The sequence below is a fragment of the Cynocephalus volans genome, chromosome 1, assembly GCF_027409185.1.
Source record: "Cynocephalus volans isolate mCynVol1 chromosome 1, mCynVol1.pri, whole genome shotgun sequence".
Lineage (NCBI taxonomy): Eukaryota > Metazoa > Chordata > Mammalia > Dermoptera > Cynocephalidae > Cynocephalus > Cynocephalus volans.
The window spans coordinates 274604755-274622279 of NC_084460.1; the positions used below are offsets into that span (position 1 = coordinate 274604755).

General features: G+C 38.0%; 2 protein-coding genes across 4 annotated transcripts in view; one reads left to right on the forward strand and one right to left on the reverse strand.

Moving 5' to 3' along the window:
• Positions 1-653: 653 nt before the first annotated feature.
• Positions 654-15977, forward strand: RPE (ribulose-5-phosphate-3-epimerase). 3 transcript variants are annotated; one of them, XM_063092718.1, is made up of 6 exons: positions 654-783; positions 7798-7877; positions 11209-11348; positions 11640-11774; positions 12307-12393; positions 14036-15977. In XM_063092718.1, the coding sequence occupies exons 1-6, from the start codon at positions 662-664 to the stop codon at positions 14156-14158; spliced, it is 687 nt and encodes a 228-aa protein (XP_062948788.1). In that variant the 5' UTR covers positions 654-661; the 3' UTR covers positions 14159-15977. The 3 variants fall into 3 exon arrangements, with proteins under 3 accessions (XP_062948788.1, XP_062948797.1, XP_062948808.1); XM_063092727.1 differs by lacking the exon at positions 12307-12393; XM_063092738.1 differs by lacking the exon at positions 7798-7877 and having other exon boundaries at positions 695-783.
• Positions 15841-17525, reverse strand: part of KANSL1L (KAT8 regulatory NSL complex subunit 1 like) — a 124730-nt gene continuing 123045 nt past the window's right edge. Inside the window, 1 exon segment of the mRNA XM_063092705.1 lies at positions 15841-17525. Coding sequence (XP_062948775.1) covers positions 17365-17525 — 161 coding nt within the window. The 3' untranslated portion in view covers positions 15841-17364.

A 17525-nucleotide genomic window follows, 5' to 3' on the forward strand; every position in this document is an offset into this window, starting at 1 on the left:
AACACCGGGGCAGGGAGAAGTGACTTGCCAGGGCACGAACTGGTATCTTGCAGATTCCTCCAGCTCGTAAGAATTGCTCTAGGAGACGAGAGGGACGAAGGTTTTTGTTGTTTTTTTAACGGGCAAGCGCAGAGGCTGGAGAGGAAAGGAAAGCAACGCATAAGCAAAGTAAATGAAGAAACAAAAAGGAAAGTGCCGTCAAGAGCCAGTAGAGAGAACCACAGGGAAGTAAAGCGGAAAGGCTTAAGAAATCTCCCTGAGTACTGCGAGGAATGGAGACCCGAAAAGAGAGTAAGAAAAGCTCAGGTCAAGGGTTCGGATCCCCTTACCTGCCGGCCACCCCCTCCAAAATAGGGCTGACCGGTTAGCTCAGTTGGTTAGAGAGTGGTGTTATAACACCAAGGTCAAGGGTTCGGATCCCCTTACCCCGCAGCCGACAAAAAAAAAGAACAAATCAAGGCCAGAAGGAAGAGAAAGGATCCCCGCCCCAGGCCCCGCCCCTAGGCCGTCAGCGGCAGCCCCTCCCACCAGGAGAAGGCGGGACTTCCTCGCCTCAGGGCTGCTGCTTCCGGTGGAGTCCGGAAGACTGTGTGGGGAAGGGGCGGGGCTGAAGCCTCAAGCCCAATTGTAGCGACGCCTTGGCTCGTGGGGTGAAAGCACCATGGCGTCGGGCTGCAAGATTGGCCCGTCCATCCTCAACAGCGACCTGGCCAATTTAGGGGCCGAGTGCCTCCGGATGCTAGACTCTGGGGCCGATTATCTGCACCTGGATGTAATGGACGGGTAACTCCTCCAGGCTGGGGTCGGGCTTGCGGCGCGGGGGCGGGATCGGCGCACCTTTATTGAGTGCCTGTTGGATGCACGGCATTCCTGAGCCACGGAGCTCCTCTCTCTGAACTCGGTACTGAGAAGGGGACTGGGCTGGGAGCTCTGGAGGCCTTGACTTGAGCAGATCTGACGCGGCATGCTGGGCTGCGGCCGGGTCCCAAGCCTCAACTCTTCCCTCCGCCCCCCTCCCCCCACTCCGTTACGTGTGGTCTTGTAGCCCTTAGGACTCGGAAGCGACCTTACATCTCTAAGACATTCTTTCATTTTCAGTTAGAGAAACTGAGGCCCAAGGGGATATGCATGACTTGCCCAAGCTCATATAGCTAGTTAGAGGCAAAGCTGGGGAGGCAGACTTGTGCATCGATTAAGAGCGTGGCACCTGGAGCGAGATTGCCAAATTCTGCCACTTGCTGGATTACCTTGGACAAGCCACTTAACCTCGTTGAGCTTCCGTTTCATTATTTGGAAAATGGGAGTACCCATCGAACCTACCGCTTAGGCATCATTGGAAGAAGAAATGAGCGGCTACACCTAAAGTTTACAGTGCCTGGCATATAGTAAATTCTCTATAATTGTTAGTGATTGTGTCGTTATTCGAATTCTGATTTTCCTGTCTATTTTTTCTTCAGGCACCCTGCTCTTCAGGGAGGTCAGTTTTTTGTAAGTAATTTTTGAGCGCTGTAGTTATAGCACATACTATTATTTGCAGTCAGCATACTAGTTTCTTAAGTTGGTCATAAAATGAGGAAACCTAGAGAAAACAGTAAGATTCCCTCAAGAGTACACTAGATTGTGACAGACTTGGAACTTGGATCTTCTTGGGTTTGCCAGGTAGTTCTTTGAGCCCCACTGTTACCTGGCCATAAACTCATAAAAAGTCCTTACCTTGAATTGGGATAGAAAAATAAATTTGTTTCAAATAGGTAAAACCTCTGTGTCTTCATTCAAATTTGCAGATTCGTGTTATTTACAAAAGATGATTAATTACTTCCTTTTAAAGTGTCACTCACTTGTAAGAGTTTTGTCTTCCTTTGTTTAATTAAATCTGTTGTTTCTTTTGCATTCCACCCAGTTGCCTTAAGAGTCTGCCCAACTGATGATGGGAAAACCCTGAGCTTAGAGTACTAAGAATTATAGCCTAAATGTGTAAGGAGGTTAGTAAATATTACCTCTCATGAAATCTTGCTTGTTAGTTTGTCATCATATGTAATTCTATTTATATATTTTGGGCACCTTTGCTTGAAAGCCCTAAACTTTCATGGGTAATGCACTGAATGCATTGTGTATCTCAGAGATGGTTAGCTGCATTTTTTTTTCCTTAGAAAAGACGTAGGTGTGAACAGAAAAAAGAAAAGTGTCTCAGGATGGAACAGCCTACATGTATACAAAATGTCTTCAAAAAGTTCGTAGAAAGATTCATATTATCTTTTAATTACACTTTTCCGTGAACTTTTTGAGGTATCCTCGTATGTGTGACTGACACAGAAAGCTATTTGATTTTAAATTAAGTCATGTATGAGAAAGTGACTGGAGGGGGAAAATAATTTGTTTTAGTTAACCAATCAGTAATATGAATGATAACCTTAGTAGCAATATATATGAGCACCTGACCATTTCTGTTGTGGTGCTTTTTGTGGATTAAGGTTGGTGCTGTTATGACCACCAACATTTGACAGTGAGTTATTGGGTACAGAAGGGTTGAGTCATCTGCCCATGGCCTCATAGTTAGAAGGTGGTGGAGTCAGGGTTGGAAGCAATGCAACAGCTCGTGTTGTCTCAAAAATTAAATGCTTTCTGTGGGTCCTGGGCTACAGAGAATGATTAAGACATTCTCCGACCTCAAAGAGGAACTAATAATTTATGCACTTACTTTTGGTATTTATTTCATGTCTCTCCTACTATACTATAACCTTCCTGAGAGCAGGGTCTGTCTGTTGTTCACCTCTATTTTCTCTGCAGATGAAGCACCATGACAAGCTTACCTTATAATTAGTTAAATGAGTAAATGGCTTAATCATAATAGAAGGGATCTCTAAGGAATCGCTTTTGCCCCTTCCCACCCCTATGGCAGATGCTGAACTTATTAAGAGAAAGTATTTGTTTTTTATTGCTATCTCTCCTTTGCTAAGAAACACCTTGTTTTGGAAAAGCAAATTCTGCATGCACACTTTTAAAACTCTTTCCCTTTTAATCCTCACAATTTTTTGAGGAAAGAGCTATTTTTATTCCCCTTTGCAAAGGAGGAACCCAGTATAGGGAGGTTCAACCCCTTCCCTGATGTCCCACCAGAAGAGGCAGAGCCTGGAAGAGCTGGTGCCAGTGCCCCAGAGGTGTGCCATGATGAAAGCAGGGCTGTGGACTACCTTTCCAAAGGTGGCCAGCTACAAAGTACCTTCCCTCTTGCTACCACCTCTGGGTTTCTCTTTTTTTCCTGACCCCTTTTAAAAATCTCATCCCACATTATACTTTGGATGTACTTGTTTTCTAGTCTTCCCCTCCCCTGCCCCCAATTTCTCTTCTAATTAAAACTGAATTTCTTCATCTAGAAAGTCAGAAACTAGTTTTGGGAACACTGTGGAAAGTGCGGTACGACTAGTATGGTTGGATATGTGGAGTAAGGGGTAAGTTGATTCCCTGGAAAAAAAACTGGAAAACACATAAATGTGTCCACAGGACTATGATGGGTATGTGTTGATCCTAAGCATGGAAACAGCAAATAAGCAATTTCTAAATTACCAGGATTTAAAATTGGGGAAATTTCACATTAATACTACAATTCTGGCTTTTGAAAAAAATCCAAAGATTTCCTGGCACACAGTCTCACAGGGCCACACTGGATTTGTGCTGAATGAGTCAGCCACCTTTAGCTAAGCCAGGTGTTTTTCATTTGTCCCCTGTCCCCATCTGTTCTGTTTTGCTCCTTGTTGTTACCTGCCAACCCACGTTGACTTAGGAGTTTGTAGTTCTTGATTCACAGGAAGATTGTTTTCTGGCTACAGTCTTGATACACTGTATACCTTAATCCTTTTACGATCTTTGCCTTGTTGGGAGATAGGGTAAAGTTTTGATCTGTCTGAAATAGATTGCATACAGTTAAATTATATGTAAAGTTTAAGACTGACAGTGGAACACGATGAGAGATAAAATAAAATAATTATATCCCTGTGTTACAAACAATTATAGTTTAATTCCAGTAAGTTCCAGGGAAAAGGAGATTTTTTTTTTTTTATTGCATTTTATTTCTTATAGATGTTATTCCAGGCAGTACTATCAAGGAAGAAAAGGCAGAGTAAGATAATGGTGAAGCAGACTTTTTGATGAATTTCTCTTTATCAGAGTAAAATAATTTAGTGTTTTTCAAGCTGTTCTGATAAGAACACCCTGGGACATATGTTAAAAATTCAGATTCCCAGGTCTTTGGAGTCACTGGGGTTGAAGTAGAACCTTTAAATCAGTCCATTTGTAGCAAGTGCTCCCATGGTTACTATTGTCAGGCAGATTTGGGGCAATGACTTTATGCTTGGCTTTGTAGCTGTATTAGTCCATTTCTGTTACTTATAACAAAATACCTGAAACTCAGTAATTTGTAAGAAACACAGTTTATTGCTTACAGTTGCAGAGGCTGGGAAGTCCAAAGTCCAGGGAACACATCTGGTGAAGGCCTTGTCCTGGTGGTGACTGCAGCAACTCAGGGTGTCATATGGCAAATATGATGGAGCAGAGAGAGATAGCTCCTCCTCTGCTTTCCTTTTAAAGCCCTCAGAATCATGCCCATGACCACCATTAAACCATTCACAATTGTGAGGACAATCTAATCACCTCTTGAAGGCCCGACATTTCAATTACCATAATAAGATTTCCCACCCTCAACAGTTATAGTGGGGATTAAGTTTTGATAAGTTGGGGGTGGACATTCAATCCACTGCAGTAACCCTTCTTTGTTAAGGCTTAGCTATAAACATTTTTGAGAATATTGGCGCATTTTTGTTTTTCTAGTGTGCTTGGTAAACCTAATGCATCAAATTCATCTTCAGTAGCACAAATTTATCACATAATTTGGGGCTAGTAGTTTTATATGTTATGCTTGTGTTTCCCAGTAAAGTAAAAGTGTATTTGTTTAATTCACATATTTTCTCAGGATGTGGTTATATTTTTATTTGCATGGTAAGTGAAACTGAGGTTGAGACAAAAAACTACTTCCAAGGCCAGACAGCATATTAAAAGAACAATGTATGAAATCCACATCTCTCAGTTGTAAAATTTTCTATGGGCCTTATTGTCTGCTTACCTGACCCTTATTTCAAGTTTTATATAAATACGCACATCTTATCCATAACCCTGGCAATTAATTGCTCTTAGGCAAATGGTAGAATAATGTGGTAAATATTAGAAATCCAGCCTCCAAGGACCAACATGTTAGTGAGTGAAAGTGTTTCCATCCATCCACCTTACCTGTCCCTCTCAGATGTGTCCTGAATTCTGACCTCTCTTAAGTCTCTTGTCCCCTGGACTTTTTTTTTCTGTTAGTTATTAGCTGTCATTGTAGGAGCAGGTGAGCATAGTAGTTAAGAGCCTCTTGTAGTCATGTATTGTCTGCATTTAACTCCTGCCTTCAGCACTTACTTTAGGGTGTGTGACCTTGGGCCTCTTTTCCTCATCTGTACAAATAATAACAGTACCTGCCTCGTTGGGTAGTTGTGAGATTTTAGTGATTTAATATATGGAAAGTATTGGGCCGAGCCCGTGGTGCACTCTGGAGAGTGCGACACTGGGAGCGCAGCGATCGATGCTCCTGCAGCGGGTTCAGATCCTATATAGGAATGGCCGGTGCACTCACTGGCTGAGTGCCGGTCATGAAAAAGACAAAAAAAAAAAAAAAAAAAAATATATATATATATATATATATATATATATATTTGGAAAGTATTTAGAACCATGCCTGGCCTATGTATAAGTTTGTTTTTTATTAACACTCATTCTTCCTGTCATCTAAACCTAATACCTTGACTATGGCCTATGGCTTATTCTCTCTTTAACCCCTGCCTGTCCCCCCCATCTAATCAGTTAACAAATCCTGTAAGTTTTGCTTGTCCTTGTCATTCTTACTGTTACTTACCACTTACTAACACCTCTTAGCTTCCTTCTTGTAATGTATTGCCTAGTCTGTCTTATTTATTATTTGTTTCTTTCTTTATAATCTTCCTTTGTATTTACAGTGGGATTAAGTCCAAACAGCTGCGCTGGCATTTGGCAACCTCAGTGTGACACAGGGTCCTCCGGCCATTTTTACTCTAGTCCAGCTGGTCAAGCTATTTCCCCCTTCTTTGAACATAACTTCCCTATTTCTGCCTTTGCTTCATTTTCACCTTTTGCTTCATTTTTTTCCCCATGTTTACAAATCCTATTTGTTTTGTAATCTAGTGATCTTCTCTTTCAACATTCTGCAATACTTGCTCTTACTTTTATCCGTTTTATCTATACTCACATATTTCCTACTTGTTATTGTTTAGCTTTTCTTGTAATACTCATGTAGGGTAATATGTGCTACTTTAACAAAACCCAGAGGGCCGAGCCCGTGGCGCACTCGGGAGAGTGCGGAGCTGGGAGCGCAGCGATGCTCCCGCTGCGGGTTCGGATCCTATATAGGAATGGCCGGTGCACTCACTGGCTGAGTGCCGGTCACGAAAAAGACAAAACAAACAAACAAAAAAACCCCCCAGATTTCAGTGGCTTACTATTACAATTTGTTTCTCATTCATGTAACAGTTCAGTGTTTGTCCTTCCGTGCAGTCATTCAGGGACATAGTCCTCTTCATCCTGTGGCTCTGCCATTCCTTAAGGCTTTATTGGCTGAAAGGTAAAGTGAGAGTTGAAAAGAAATACTACTTAACCTTCTGGACTCTGCAGTGATACACATCACTTAAACACACACTCCACTGGTGAGAACTAGTCACATGGGCCTCCTGGATGTAATAGGAATTGGGAAATGTATTCCTTGGCCGGGTTGGCTTCCCACTGACAACCATACTGTAGCAGTAGGTCGTGAACTCTGGTGAGTCCATAGCCATCTCTGCCATCTCTTGCCGGTGAGATTGTAAACTCTCCTAGCGTATTGGGAGCTCTAATATATTCCTTTATAAAACAGTACCCTGAAGCATCTAGCATTGTATTTACATATAGAGCTTTTGTTAAATATTTAAGTGAGCTAGTGATGGAACAAAAGGATTAAATGTAGTAGGTTAAAGGTTAAAGTGCTTTGCTTCTGATATGCGGGCAGACTGACTTTGAATCCTGCCTCCACAAATTATTAACTGGGTGAGTTAAGGATATTATTTATTCCGTGCTCTTCAGGTGGGGATAATAACAGTATCTACTTTACAACGCTGTTGTGAAAATGAAATGTAGGAAGGTGCAGTGCCTGGCATGTGGTGAACCCTCAGTAAGAGGTGGCTATTATTTATAAACTTATGAAGTGTCTTTACTGGTGATCTGTAAGAAAGTTTAAATAAACTGTCATTTAGTGCCCTGTGATAGAAGTGAATTAGAGGTAGCCACAGACTTCCTCTGTCAGACTAGGATTCGGGAGACCTGTATCGAAGTCCAGAACTTACTGACCAGTGTGTGACTTGGGCAAGTCATAAAACTTTTGGGTTTTGATTTTGTCATCTTTTCATTTCTTCCTGTCATGGGTTATGGATTGTAGAGTTAAATCATTATGAAGGTATATGTGATATACACACAAAAGATATATGTGACATGATTTGTTGAAATATCAAGGAGATAGATAAGCTTTGTAAAAAAGAAATTATCCAAGTATTTTTAGTGTTGTTTAATACTGATGATTTTAAGTATTACACTGAAAAATGTTGCCATCCCAGACAATCCCCTCTGCCCTCATCAGAATTTGTATTGGGAATATAGAAACTGAATCAAGAACATTTTCAGAGTAAGACTTTGTTTGTCTTGTAGGCATTTTGTTCCCAACATCACCTTTGGTCACCCTGTGGTAGAAAGCCTCCGAAAGCAGCTAGGCCAGGACCCTTTCTTTGGTAAGTGGGTGTTAAGCCATCTGAAGCTGGATGTGTTGCTCAAGTAGAGGTGGATGGTTGATTTCTTAACTTCCCAGTTCACTTTGTACACCTCTCCCTCTGCCCCATGCTGGAGCCTCAACTACCTGACTCCAGTAGCAAGCCAAACTCTTTCCTGCCTCACAGCCTTGGCCCTTGCAAATCTGTCTGGAAAGTTCTTCACTTGGCTGGCTGCCACATCTTTGGGCTTCAGTTGTTTGTCATTTCCTCAGGGAGGCCTTTCTGACTCCTTATCCTAAATTAACCTTTATTCAGTTATTTTATCACCTTGTTGATTTTCTTAGAAATTCCTGCAATCTGAGATTACTTTTATCATGCTATAAACTTCGTGAGGGCAGGGATTGAATCACTTGTTTACTGTGGTTTTCTCAGAGTTAAACATAGACACATGATTGGGGCATAGTGCAATTTTTAAATGAATTTATGAATCAGTTGATTGCATTGTAGTCTAGAAGCTATTTATTTCATACAAATTGGAGCTTTCTATAGATGGGGCCTAAATATGCTCCATTGAAGGTCATAGGATAATGTGTAAGATTTTTAAGATCACGTGGTGATCTGGTATTGAGCTATACCAGTAGTCATGTTCTTCATTGCCTTGCTTTTGCAGTAATTACCCTTGAGGAAGCAATACAAATTATTAATTTTAAAAAATTTAGATCTTTCAGAACATGTCTTTAATATTTTGTGTGACAAAGTAGAAAGTACATGTATAGCACTTTTGCCATATACTGGAGTATGATGGTTTTCTCAAGGAAAACCACTGTGCCATAGTTTGAGTTATGATCTAAACTAGCTGCTTTTTTCCTGAGTGCCATTTTTACTTGAAAGTAACTGACAGGTGAACTATAGTTTTTCATACTTGGCTATTTTATTGACATTTTCTTTAAAATTAACTGAGCCTTTCACTGTGATTTTTCAGACTTGACTATTTTACTGATGTTTTCCTTAAAATTAAAAAATTGAGCCTTTCACTTCAAGGAAAACAGGGGTTTTGTCAGTTTTTGTTGCCACTGATATAGTTGGAGCTTGCAAAGGAAAATTAGAATTTTGGAAAACTTGTATTTTACCACTGTGAGCTAGACAGCTTCCCAATACTTTAATAGCTTTTCTGATGAGATCTGTAGTGATTTAAACAAATGTGTGATTTTAGGCTAGTATAAAATGAAATCTGTCGCTATTTAGAAGATCTGTGTAACTCAGTGAACCATTACTTAAAAGATCCATTTAAAGTGTAGGATAAACCAGTGGGTTTTAATGTAACTAAGTGGGAAAAGTTTACTGATAGGGTTTATAGATTGTACATTGCAGCTAACCTTAATAAAATTACCACTTGTTGAGTTTTGGGTTAGGATCAGAATGATGTCCATACTTATCTGAAAAGGCTATTAATATACTCCTCCCTTTTCCATACACTTTTCTTCTCCCTTTCTAAAACAGTATATTGCAACACAATTTTGCAATTGGATGCAGAACAGGAATGAGAATACAGGTGTCTTCTGTTAAACCAGACATTAGAGACTTATAAAAATGTAAAACAATGCCATTTTAAATATGTAATAGATTTATTCAATAAGCACATAATTAAAATCTATAATTACATATAAGCCATATTTTTTGGTGGTGGTCTTAAGTAATTTTAAGAGTGTAAAGGGACCTTGATACTAGAATGTTATGTTAACTATAGCAGATTTGCTGAAACAGTGACTTCATGAACATTGAGATTCTTCGGAGAGAGTTGCTAGAGGATACTGCATGCTAGAGATTGAATAAGGATGACTTAGCAGTCTGGTAACTTAAGGAGTGAGTAAATTAGATATTTTAAACCAGATTGATTTTTCCTTTTTTATAATACAAAGAAATAAGAAACATCAGATTAAATACGTTTTTTAAGAATAAAGTTTTACCTATTAAAACATGTTCTAATTTAATTACTTTTGCTAGTTTGGAAGTATAAATGTTATTCTTGGCTTCAGTAGTCAGACTGTATACTCCTGTCATGAAAATTTTTTAAAGCTTTATTGCATTTTATAATCTTGGTTGAGTTCTAGAATATTAGAATTCTTTTCTTAAATATATCTTAGCTAAGTCAGAAATGTGCTTCCTCTAGCAAAACAGAAAAACTCAAAAGCTTTGCTCCCTACCATCTCTCCAGCATGTGATTCTTCACAGGGTTCTTTCTTGGTTTAGCCTCTTTAAAGCTGTCCTCTCCTTCTTTTGAAATGCTATTACGTTTTAAGTTGAGATCTGTAAGAAGGCCATGCCCATTTTCCCCTTACCCATTTGTATGAATTGAGCTTTAGAATTAGGATGAAGGTCAGGCTTCTTTTCGTCTACATGTCCTTCCCCCTAAATCTGTTCCTTCTCCCGCAGTCTTCTGCCTCCCAGTTAATGGCAGTTCTGTTCTTCTAGTTGCTGAGTTCAAAATCCTTGGCACCGTCCTGAGTTTCCTCTCACCCTCCAGCTCTGCTCCCTCAGCAACTCCTCTTGGTCGTACCTTCAGAACACTGTCAGAATCCCACCTCTTTTTGCCATCCTCAATTGCTGTCTCATCGTTTCTCACGTGGGTTTTTGCCGTAGTAGACTCCTCAGTCAGATCTTGTCATTTCTTCACTCAATCCTGTGGTATTTCTCCCATGTCATTTGGACTAAAATCCGATGGCCTGAAGAACGCTGTGTTGTCTCTCCTCACTGCATGCCTCTCTGACCTAATCTGCTCTCCTGGTACACCCCCTGCCTCAGCCACACTGGCCTTATTAACAGCCAACTTAGTATGTGTTTTACTGACTTAGTTTATTGTTTGTGTCTCCCACTGAGAATGTAATCCCCATGACAGCAGAGATTTTCATCTGTTTCATGGTCTATTCCTAGGGCCCTGTAGAAGGTAACGATGCAATTAGTATTCAGTAATTGTTGGTCAAAAGAATAAATGGAAAGAATCACTTAATTTAGCTTTCTTAGAGGAAACAAGTCTGCATAGATAATAGGGCTCCTTTTAAGTTTTTTAGAGTGACATTTCCTGAACCTGGGTTTCCTGATTTTTAGTTGTTACTTTTCACATACAGCACTTTTTGTGAATAAATGTTTTTTTGTAAATGAATGAAACCAAAATCTTGTCTTCAGGACAAAGTGAAACTACCTATACTGAAATATAACTATTTAAATAACAATTCTTGTGAGGCCAGAAGAGTTTATATCCAAAATGGCATAAACTGTAGTGGGCTTGCTTCAATGATATGAGCCAGGTAGTTTCCTTTCAGTAATATTTAGGAGGTGTGTCTTTTCTTTCCAGACATGCACATGATGGTGTCCAGGCCGGAACAATGGGTAAAGCCAATGGCTGTAGCAGGAGCCAATCAATACACCTTTCATCTTGAGGCTACTGAGAACCCAGGAGCTTTGATTAAAGATATTCGGGAGAATGGGATGAAAGTAAGAAGTCAGTGATAACTGTAATGTTTTATGCTTTCACTCTCAGAGTTTGGAAGATTTGGTGGAAAACAGGAAATGATAGGTAAAGAAGACCTGGCATAAGCAGCTGTTCTTCAGCTATGAAGCCAGTTTGTCAGATAGGATTTATATATTCTGTTAATGTTTTCTAAAAGTTACTACCTTTTGGAACCTTTTTATAAAAATAGATATTTCTACCGGGCCTCATATGCCACAATAATATAATATGGAAATAATTGTTAATGTGATGCAGCAAATTTGTCTCTGTTACAGGTTGGCCTTGCCATCAAACCAGGAACTACAGTTGAGTATTTGGCACCATGGGCTAACCAAATAGATATGGCCTTGGTTATGACGGTGGAACCTGGGTTTGGAGGGCAGAAATTCATGGAAGATATGATGCCAAAGGTAAAAGAAGTAATTGATTCTGGTTGAGGCTTTTATGCGTTCACTCAGCAAGCATATAGTGACAAGACGTATTTATACGTCCTGTTCCAAAGGTGAGGAGACAGGGATATCTACACATCGTTGTGATACAGTGTGATAAACACTGAGTTAGATTTTGGAAATCAGAAAAGTTATTACACCTTTATCTTGAAATCCTGTTTTGAAACTGTTATCTCTGTAACCTTTAGATCTCTTAAGAGTTTTCATCAAATATTGAAGGTTTGTCTTTGTCTTGTTTCCATGAAGTATAATCTCTGCAAAGCCATGACAAATTTAACACCACTTGCCAAACAGAACAAAGCTTGTTTTATAAAACTTAATTTGTTTCAGCACATTAAAAAGCAAGTTTTCCCCAATAATGTTTTGTATTGATATAGATACTATTGGAGACATTTGGAGTTTTAATGGCTAATATTGTCTATTTGATTTTTTGGTTGTTTTTTACCCCCACATATCCACTTTAGGAGTTACTTATTTCCTCGTGTATATCTAGGTTCACTGGTTGAGGACCCAGTTCCCATCTTTGGATATAGAGGTCGATGGTGGAGTAGGTCCCGACACTGTCCATAAATGTGCAGAGGTGAGACTGCTGCTCCACTGTGATTAGACCAATTTTATGTCAAATATAATCTCCAGGACATTGTATTCTGGGCCAAAGAGATATCCCTTACATTTCTTAAATTGACTTTCTTTCTTGGAAAAGTGTTTTTTGTTCAAAAGCAGAATTATTAAAATAAAAAGCAATAAGTGAATATTCTAAAATCACATAAATTGTTAAATAGTAAATTCTGGTTATCTCAATAATGATGAAGAAAGTTCTTTTTTTTGAAAAAAATATATTGAATGCCAGCCCTTTGGAAAATCATTAAATACCAGAGTCTTGGAGTGAGAAATTTTTCTAAAATAGAGAAGAAAAGATACCTCCTTGTTATGTTTTTCTTTAGAACCTAGGTGTATTAGTTAATTTGTCCCTTCCAACAACTGACTGGACCATTTTTTGATGAAAATTTAGGCCTGATACCAGTTTGGCCCTATCTAAACACCCCTTTGGCCCTCTGTGTAGACGTGATATAAGTTGTTGTTTGTTTGTTTGTTTTTTCCTCCTTCAGGTTGCTAGCTTAGCTTAGGCACTTGAGCTTCGTAAGAGGATGTCAGCATTTCCTGTAGCACTGTGGGAGATTAGAGCTTACATGGCGTGCTTTTGTTCAGCAGTGCTATGTATATTCACTTCCAACTTGTATAACTTATCAGCTTGATACATACCTATCACTGTTTGGCAGTGATAGATTTATGGAAGAGGGGCTGGCCAGATGATTAGTAGTGAGCACATATCCTTTTGAGGCCTTGTGGTATGGCTTTTTTACTGAACTGTGCTTTGCTGTAATGCTATTCCTGCTTAAATGAAGAGACATGTTAAGTGGTAACCCTGTAAAACTCATTTTTATAATTTCTGTGAAAAATGTTGTTGGAGGTGTAATGCTCTGTCAAAAGTGACAGTGTCTCATTGGAGAAATTTTTCTGTCTGTGGTTCTCTCCCTTCTCACCCTTTCTTTTAGCAACGAATCACATAACAGAATGAGTTCCCTGAGTCAAATCCTCAGAAGCTCAGAGCTAAATTTGGACCCATCTTATTTGCTTTTCTTTTTGATTTCTTTGTTTTCACATTAAAAATATTGTCTTAAAAATCTTTTTTAAGCCACCTCAAGACCATTCTGGAATGCAGTGAAGCATCTGACATAAAAATGAGAAATTATTTCAACTTGATGTTGCCATATTATGGATAATTTCACATTTTAGCAATATTTGTCCTTTCAGACTATCTACAAACTTATGTAAATAATTCAAAGATTAAAAGTATTTTTTTTTGTATCTGTGGAGGCAGTGGTATATATTGGAAAATACCTTTATAGAATTGAGGAATAAAGGGTTTTAAACCTTATATAAATATTAGCAAAGATACCGCATAGTTTATGTAGAGTTGGTTTACCAAAAAGTTCAATGATTTCTTAGACACATTTAAAAATAATTTCATGTGCTCATTTGTGAACATTTTAACTTCTTTCCTCATTGATTTATATTGCTTAAGTCTGCTTTTCTCAAAGCAGCTTTTGTACAGATAAAGTGTTGACAGATGCAAGGGTAGAAACTCTAGTCCAGGAATTCTGTTTTAGGCTCTTCTGCATCTTCCTTTGAGGCATAACCTAAATGTTTACTTCTTCCAGGCGGGAGCTAACATGATTGTGTCTGGCAGTGCCATTATGAGGAGTGAAGACCCGAGATCTGTGATCAACCTGTTAAGAAATGTTTGCTCAGAAGCTGCTCAGAAACGTTCTCTTGATCGATGAAACCACAAGGAGCGCAATGTTTTCTGCTCATGAAATCTCCGTTTACTAGAAAACAGTAATATTGACTACCAAATAATATCTCAATTGAGGCAGTGCTGCTTTTCTGAGCAATTATTCATTCCACTAATTAAAATCTATTGTGCAGAATGTTCTAAGAGGTTAGAAATTGGTGTGTATAACTACATTTTTAGAGATGCAATTTAAAAATTAGTGTGAAATACCCTGTTTTTACTGGGAGACTTGATTTTTATAAAGAGTAAAAATATGGCTATATTAAAGTTACAAACAGAAATGTGTCTTAATGCCTAAGGAGGGCATAGTAGCTACTATGGAAAAAACTTTCTGTATTTCTAAACAGAATTTTTTGCTGTTTTTCCAAAATCAGAGGAAGTCCTATGTTTTTCTTATTTTGTGTCAGTTGTGATTTGTTTTTATGCTTGATAATATGAGTAGACTGGAACTTAACAATATGTTTGCGTGGGTTGGCATACCATATTCTTGCATCTGAAATTTTTATTTTTTTTTCCCTTTATACTTGATTCATAAAGGCTATAAAAACAATGTATGAAGCCCAAGGGTTCTAAAATTCAAGCATGGATTTTATCAGTGTTTTCTTTGAGCAGGTTATTCGTTGATTCCTCCCCACCCCTGGGTTTCTTAATCTCACTCACTATTCTTAAAGACATTAAATAATGCTGCTGTGTTAACTCTGAGTAGAAAGGAAGAGGAAGCCTGTATTTGGAAGTAGTATTGGGTAGAATCCTGACTGTGCCCCTTTGTAGCCTATTTGACCTTAGCAACTTTTTTTGCACTTTGTTGCAGTTCTGATAACTCGTTTATATGTTGAATGTAATCATAACAACCATGCAGGGTTGTGTTGAGGATTAAAAGAGGTAACATATATGTAATGCTTCCAGTACTGCTCCTCGATTAGAGGATGCTCAATACAAAGTGGCTAGCATTATATAAATTTAAGTTTTGTGAGTTATAAAGTATTTTCTTGTAGTCTCAGTAAATCTATAAATCACTCCTGTAAGTTGTAGGACAGGAATTTTTGTCCCCATCTTACAAATGAAGAAATTAAAGTTCAGCAATAGGCTGGTACCATGGAAAGGATCCAGTAAGGCATAGGATTTCTGGTCTGTTCTCTTTTTACAAATGGAGCCTTTGGGAGGTATGTTAGACAAAAGAAGCTTCTTTTACTTAACATTGTCTTATTTCATCTGATTTTAACCTGTAGCAGAACCAGATGGCTGAGAATATTCTGGAACTATGGATCTTGACCTCAAGGATGTATGTTTTATTCCAAGAAAGACCAGGTAGGCTAAGAGGTGACAGGGTACAGAGTTAACCCATAAACTAAATATTGATAACTGTGTTCTAAATTATACAGAGACTACAAATATGTCAGCTACTTCATCTTTTAAATACTCTTGCTATGTAATAAATATGGCAAGAAATAATAGGACCAGTATCATTAAACTTGTTGAAGCTCCTGTGAGTTTTGAGAAATAAGTTTCGAAAAATAAGAATGTTAACATGTACAGAATAGAGCTTGCTTAGCTTTTTCCCTATACTACAAGGTAAAATTTGTTTCTCAATGTTTGTTTTTATTTTAGCTTAGGAAAGGTTTGTGTCGTGAATAGGTGGCATTTGATCAAATCAAACAACACAAGGCATTTAGAAATAACTTTAATTAAAAAATTTACATAGAAGATTATAATATCAGACGTAACAAAGATTTGCGTTTATTTGCCTGGACAACTTGAGTTTGTCTGGCTTTTGTTTTCTTTTTCTTTAAAAATAAATGTACAGTAAAACTACAAGCAAAAGTTTGTCAGTACTGAATTTGAATTTTTCCCCCCTTTAAAGGGACCAGTTTCCAGTCTCTAACAAAAACTTAGTGTCAAATCCCACAGACTAGGCCAGGTGGCCAGGATTTTCACTTATATGGGCACTACAACTTGACTAATCTTTTTTATATGACAAAAAGTGATTCATATAAATTGTCCTCAACTTTCATATAGGAAAAAATGGTATAGTAGCTTCAAAAGGAATTTTCCTGAATGTACACTTTTCATTTTTAAAAATTTGAAAAAATTTAATTCTCAATCTAGGATGCAAGTAAGAATAGATGTTTCTTTGAATAGAATAAGCTATGGCAAGGAATGACCAAATTAGCTAGAAATACACAATATTTCTACATTAGCTAGCAATTAGTAATTCCATTTAATTACTAATTCTAGCAAGAATTACTAATTTCTAGCTAGTTAGCTAGAAATACAACCATTTAAAAAATTTTAGACGGATGGGACTTTTCTGTTTGTTGCTCATTTTAAATTGGTGTCTTCTCTTTGTGAGATACATAAAGTAGATAAAATGCAAGTTGAGTTTTCAAAGATGTGATAGTTTTAAAATGCATCAATATTTAATTCTAATTTCCTTGTCTTATTCTGTTAGGCGTTAGTCTAACAGATACCAGTGATTTCGAAAAAAGGAGTATTGTGTTATCTTGTGTAACAATTTCCATAAATAACTTCTACTGTTGGTTAAACATGTTAAAAAAAAAAAAAAAAATCCCTCCCTCTCCATGGTCAAGACTTTTAGATATCTTTTATCAGTGGAAACCCGTGCTTTATATACACTGCAGTTTATATTTTCATAGGGTAGTTCATACATACATATTCAAGTGGAGTGAGTCACTGACAGTGTTTTGTTAAAAACTACATATGTGTGTGCATATGTGATATATTCTATACACAAGTATTTGTATATTCTAATATATTTCAGAGGCAATTTTAATGAATTACCATGTGTATAGGAAAAAGAACAGCTGTCATCTGACACACAGGTTTGTGTGTGTATATATATGTATGTATGTGTGGGTTTGTAGTCTTAAAAATTACCCAGTAATATGATTTGACATAAAATTGCAGCAGTTAATATCTTGGTGCTTGTAATTTGCATGATAAACACAAATGACTAGCACTTGTCTGTAGGTGAAAAGCTAATTACTCCTGTGGTTCAAGAAGGAAAAAGAGCCTTATCTTGCCTGTTTCATAAACAGCATAAAAGATTAATACATGCAGTAGTACATGCTCTGATTCTGGAATTGTGACCAAAGTGGTGAGAGATCCAGAACAGGGCTTTTTTTCCTCCTGTCTTCACTTCACTTCACTTACATAGTTTTCTTAACCTGTTCCCTGTCACCTATATTTTTTAACATGGGTGAGTCCTAGACAAAAGGTTTTACACTCTTCCATTCCATCTGACTGCTTTTTTGGATGGTGTACATTGTCTGGTGCACTGGTACAAAAGATTTCATCATGGAGAGCTGTGTTTGACCGTTCAGTCTGATCCTTTTTTC

Bases quoted from the DNA above. Each gene is read 5' to 3' on its own strand.
- RPE (XM_063092718.1), top strand. From the start codon at position 662: ATGGCGTCGGGCTGCAAGATTGGCCCGTCCATCCTCAACAGCGACCTG. The intron at 784-7,797 runs GTAACTCCTCCA...TTTGTCTTGTAG, and splicing joins CACCTGGATGTAATGGACGG to GCATTTTGTTCCCAACATCA. The intron at 12,394-14,035 runs GTGAGACTGCTG...TACTTCTTCCAG, and splicing joins CTGTCCATAAATGTGCAGAG to GCGGGAGCTAACATGATTGT.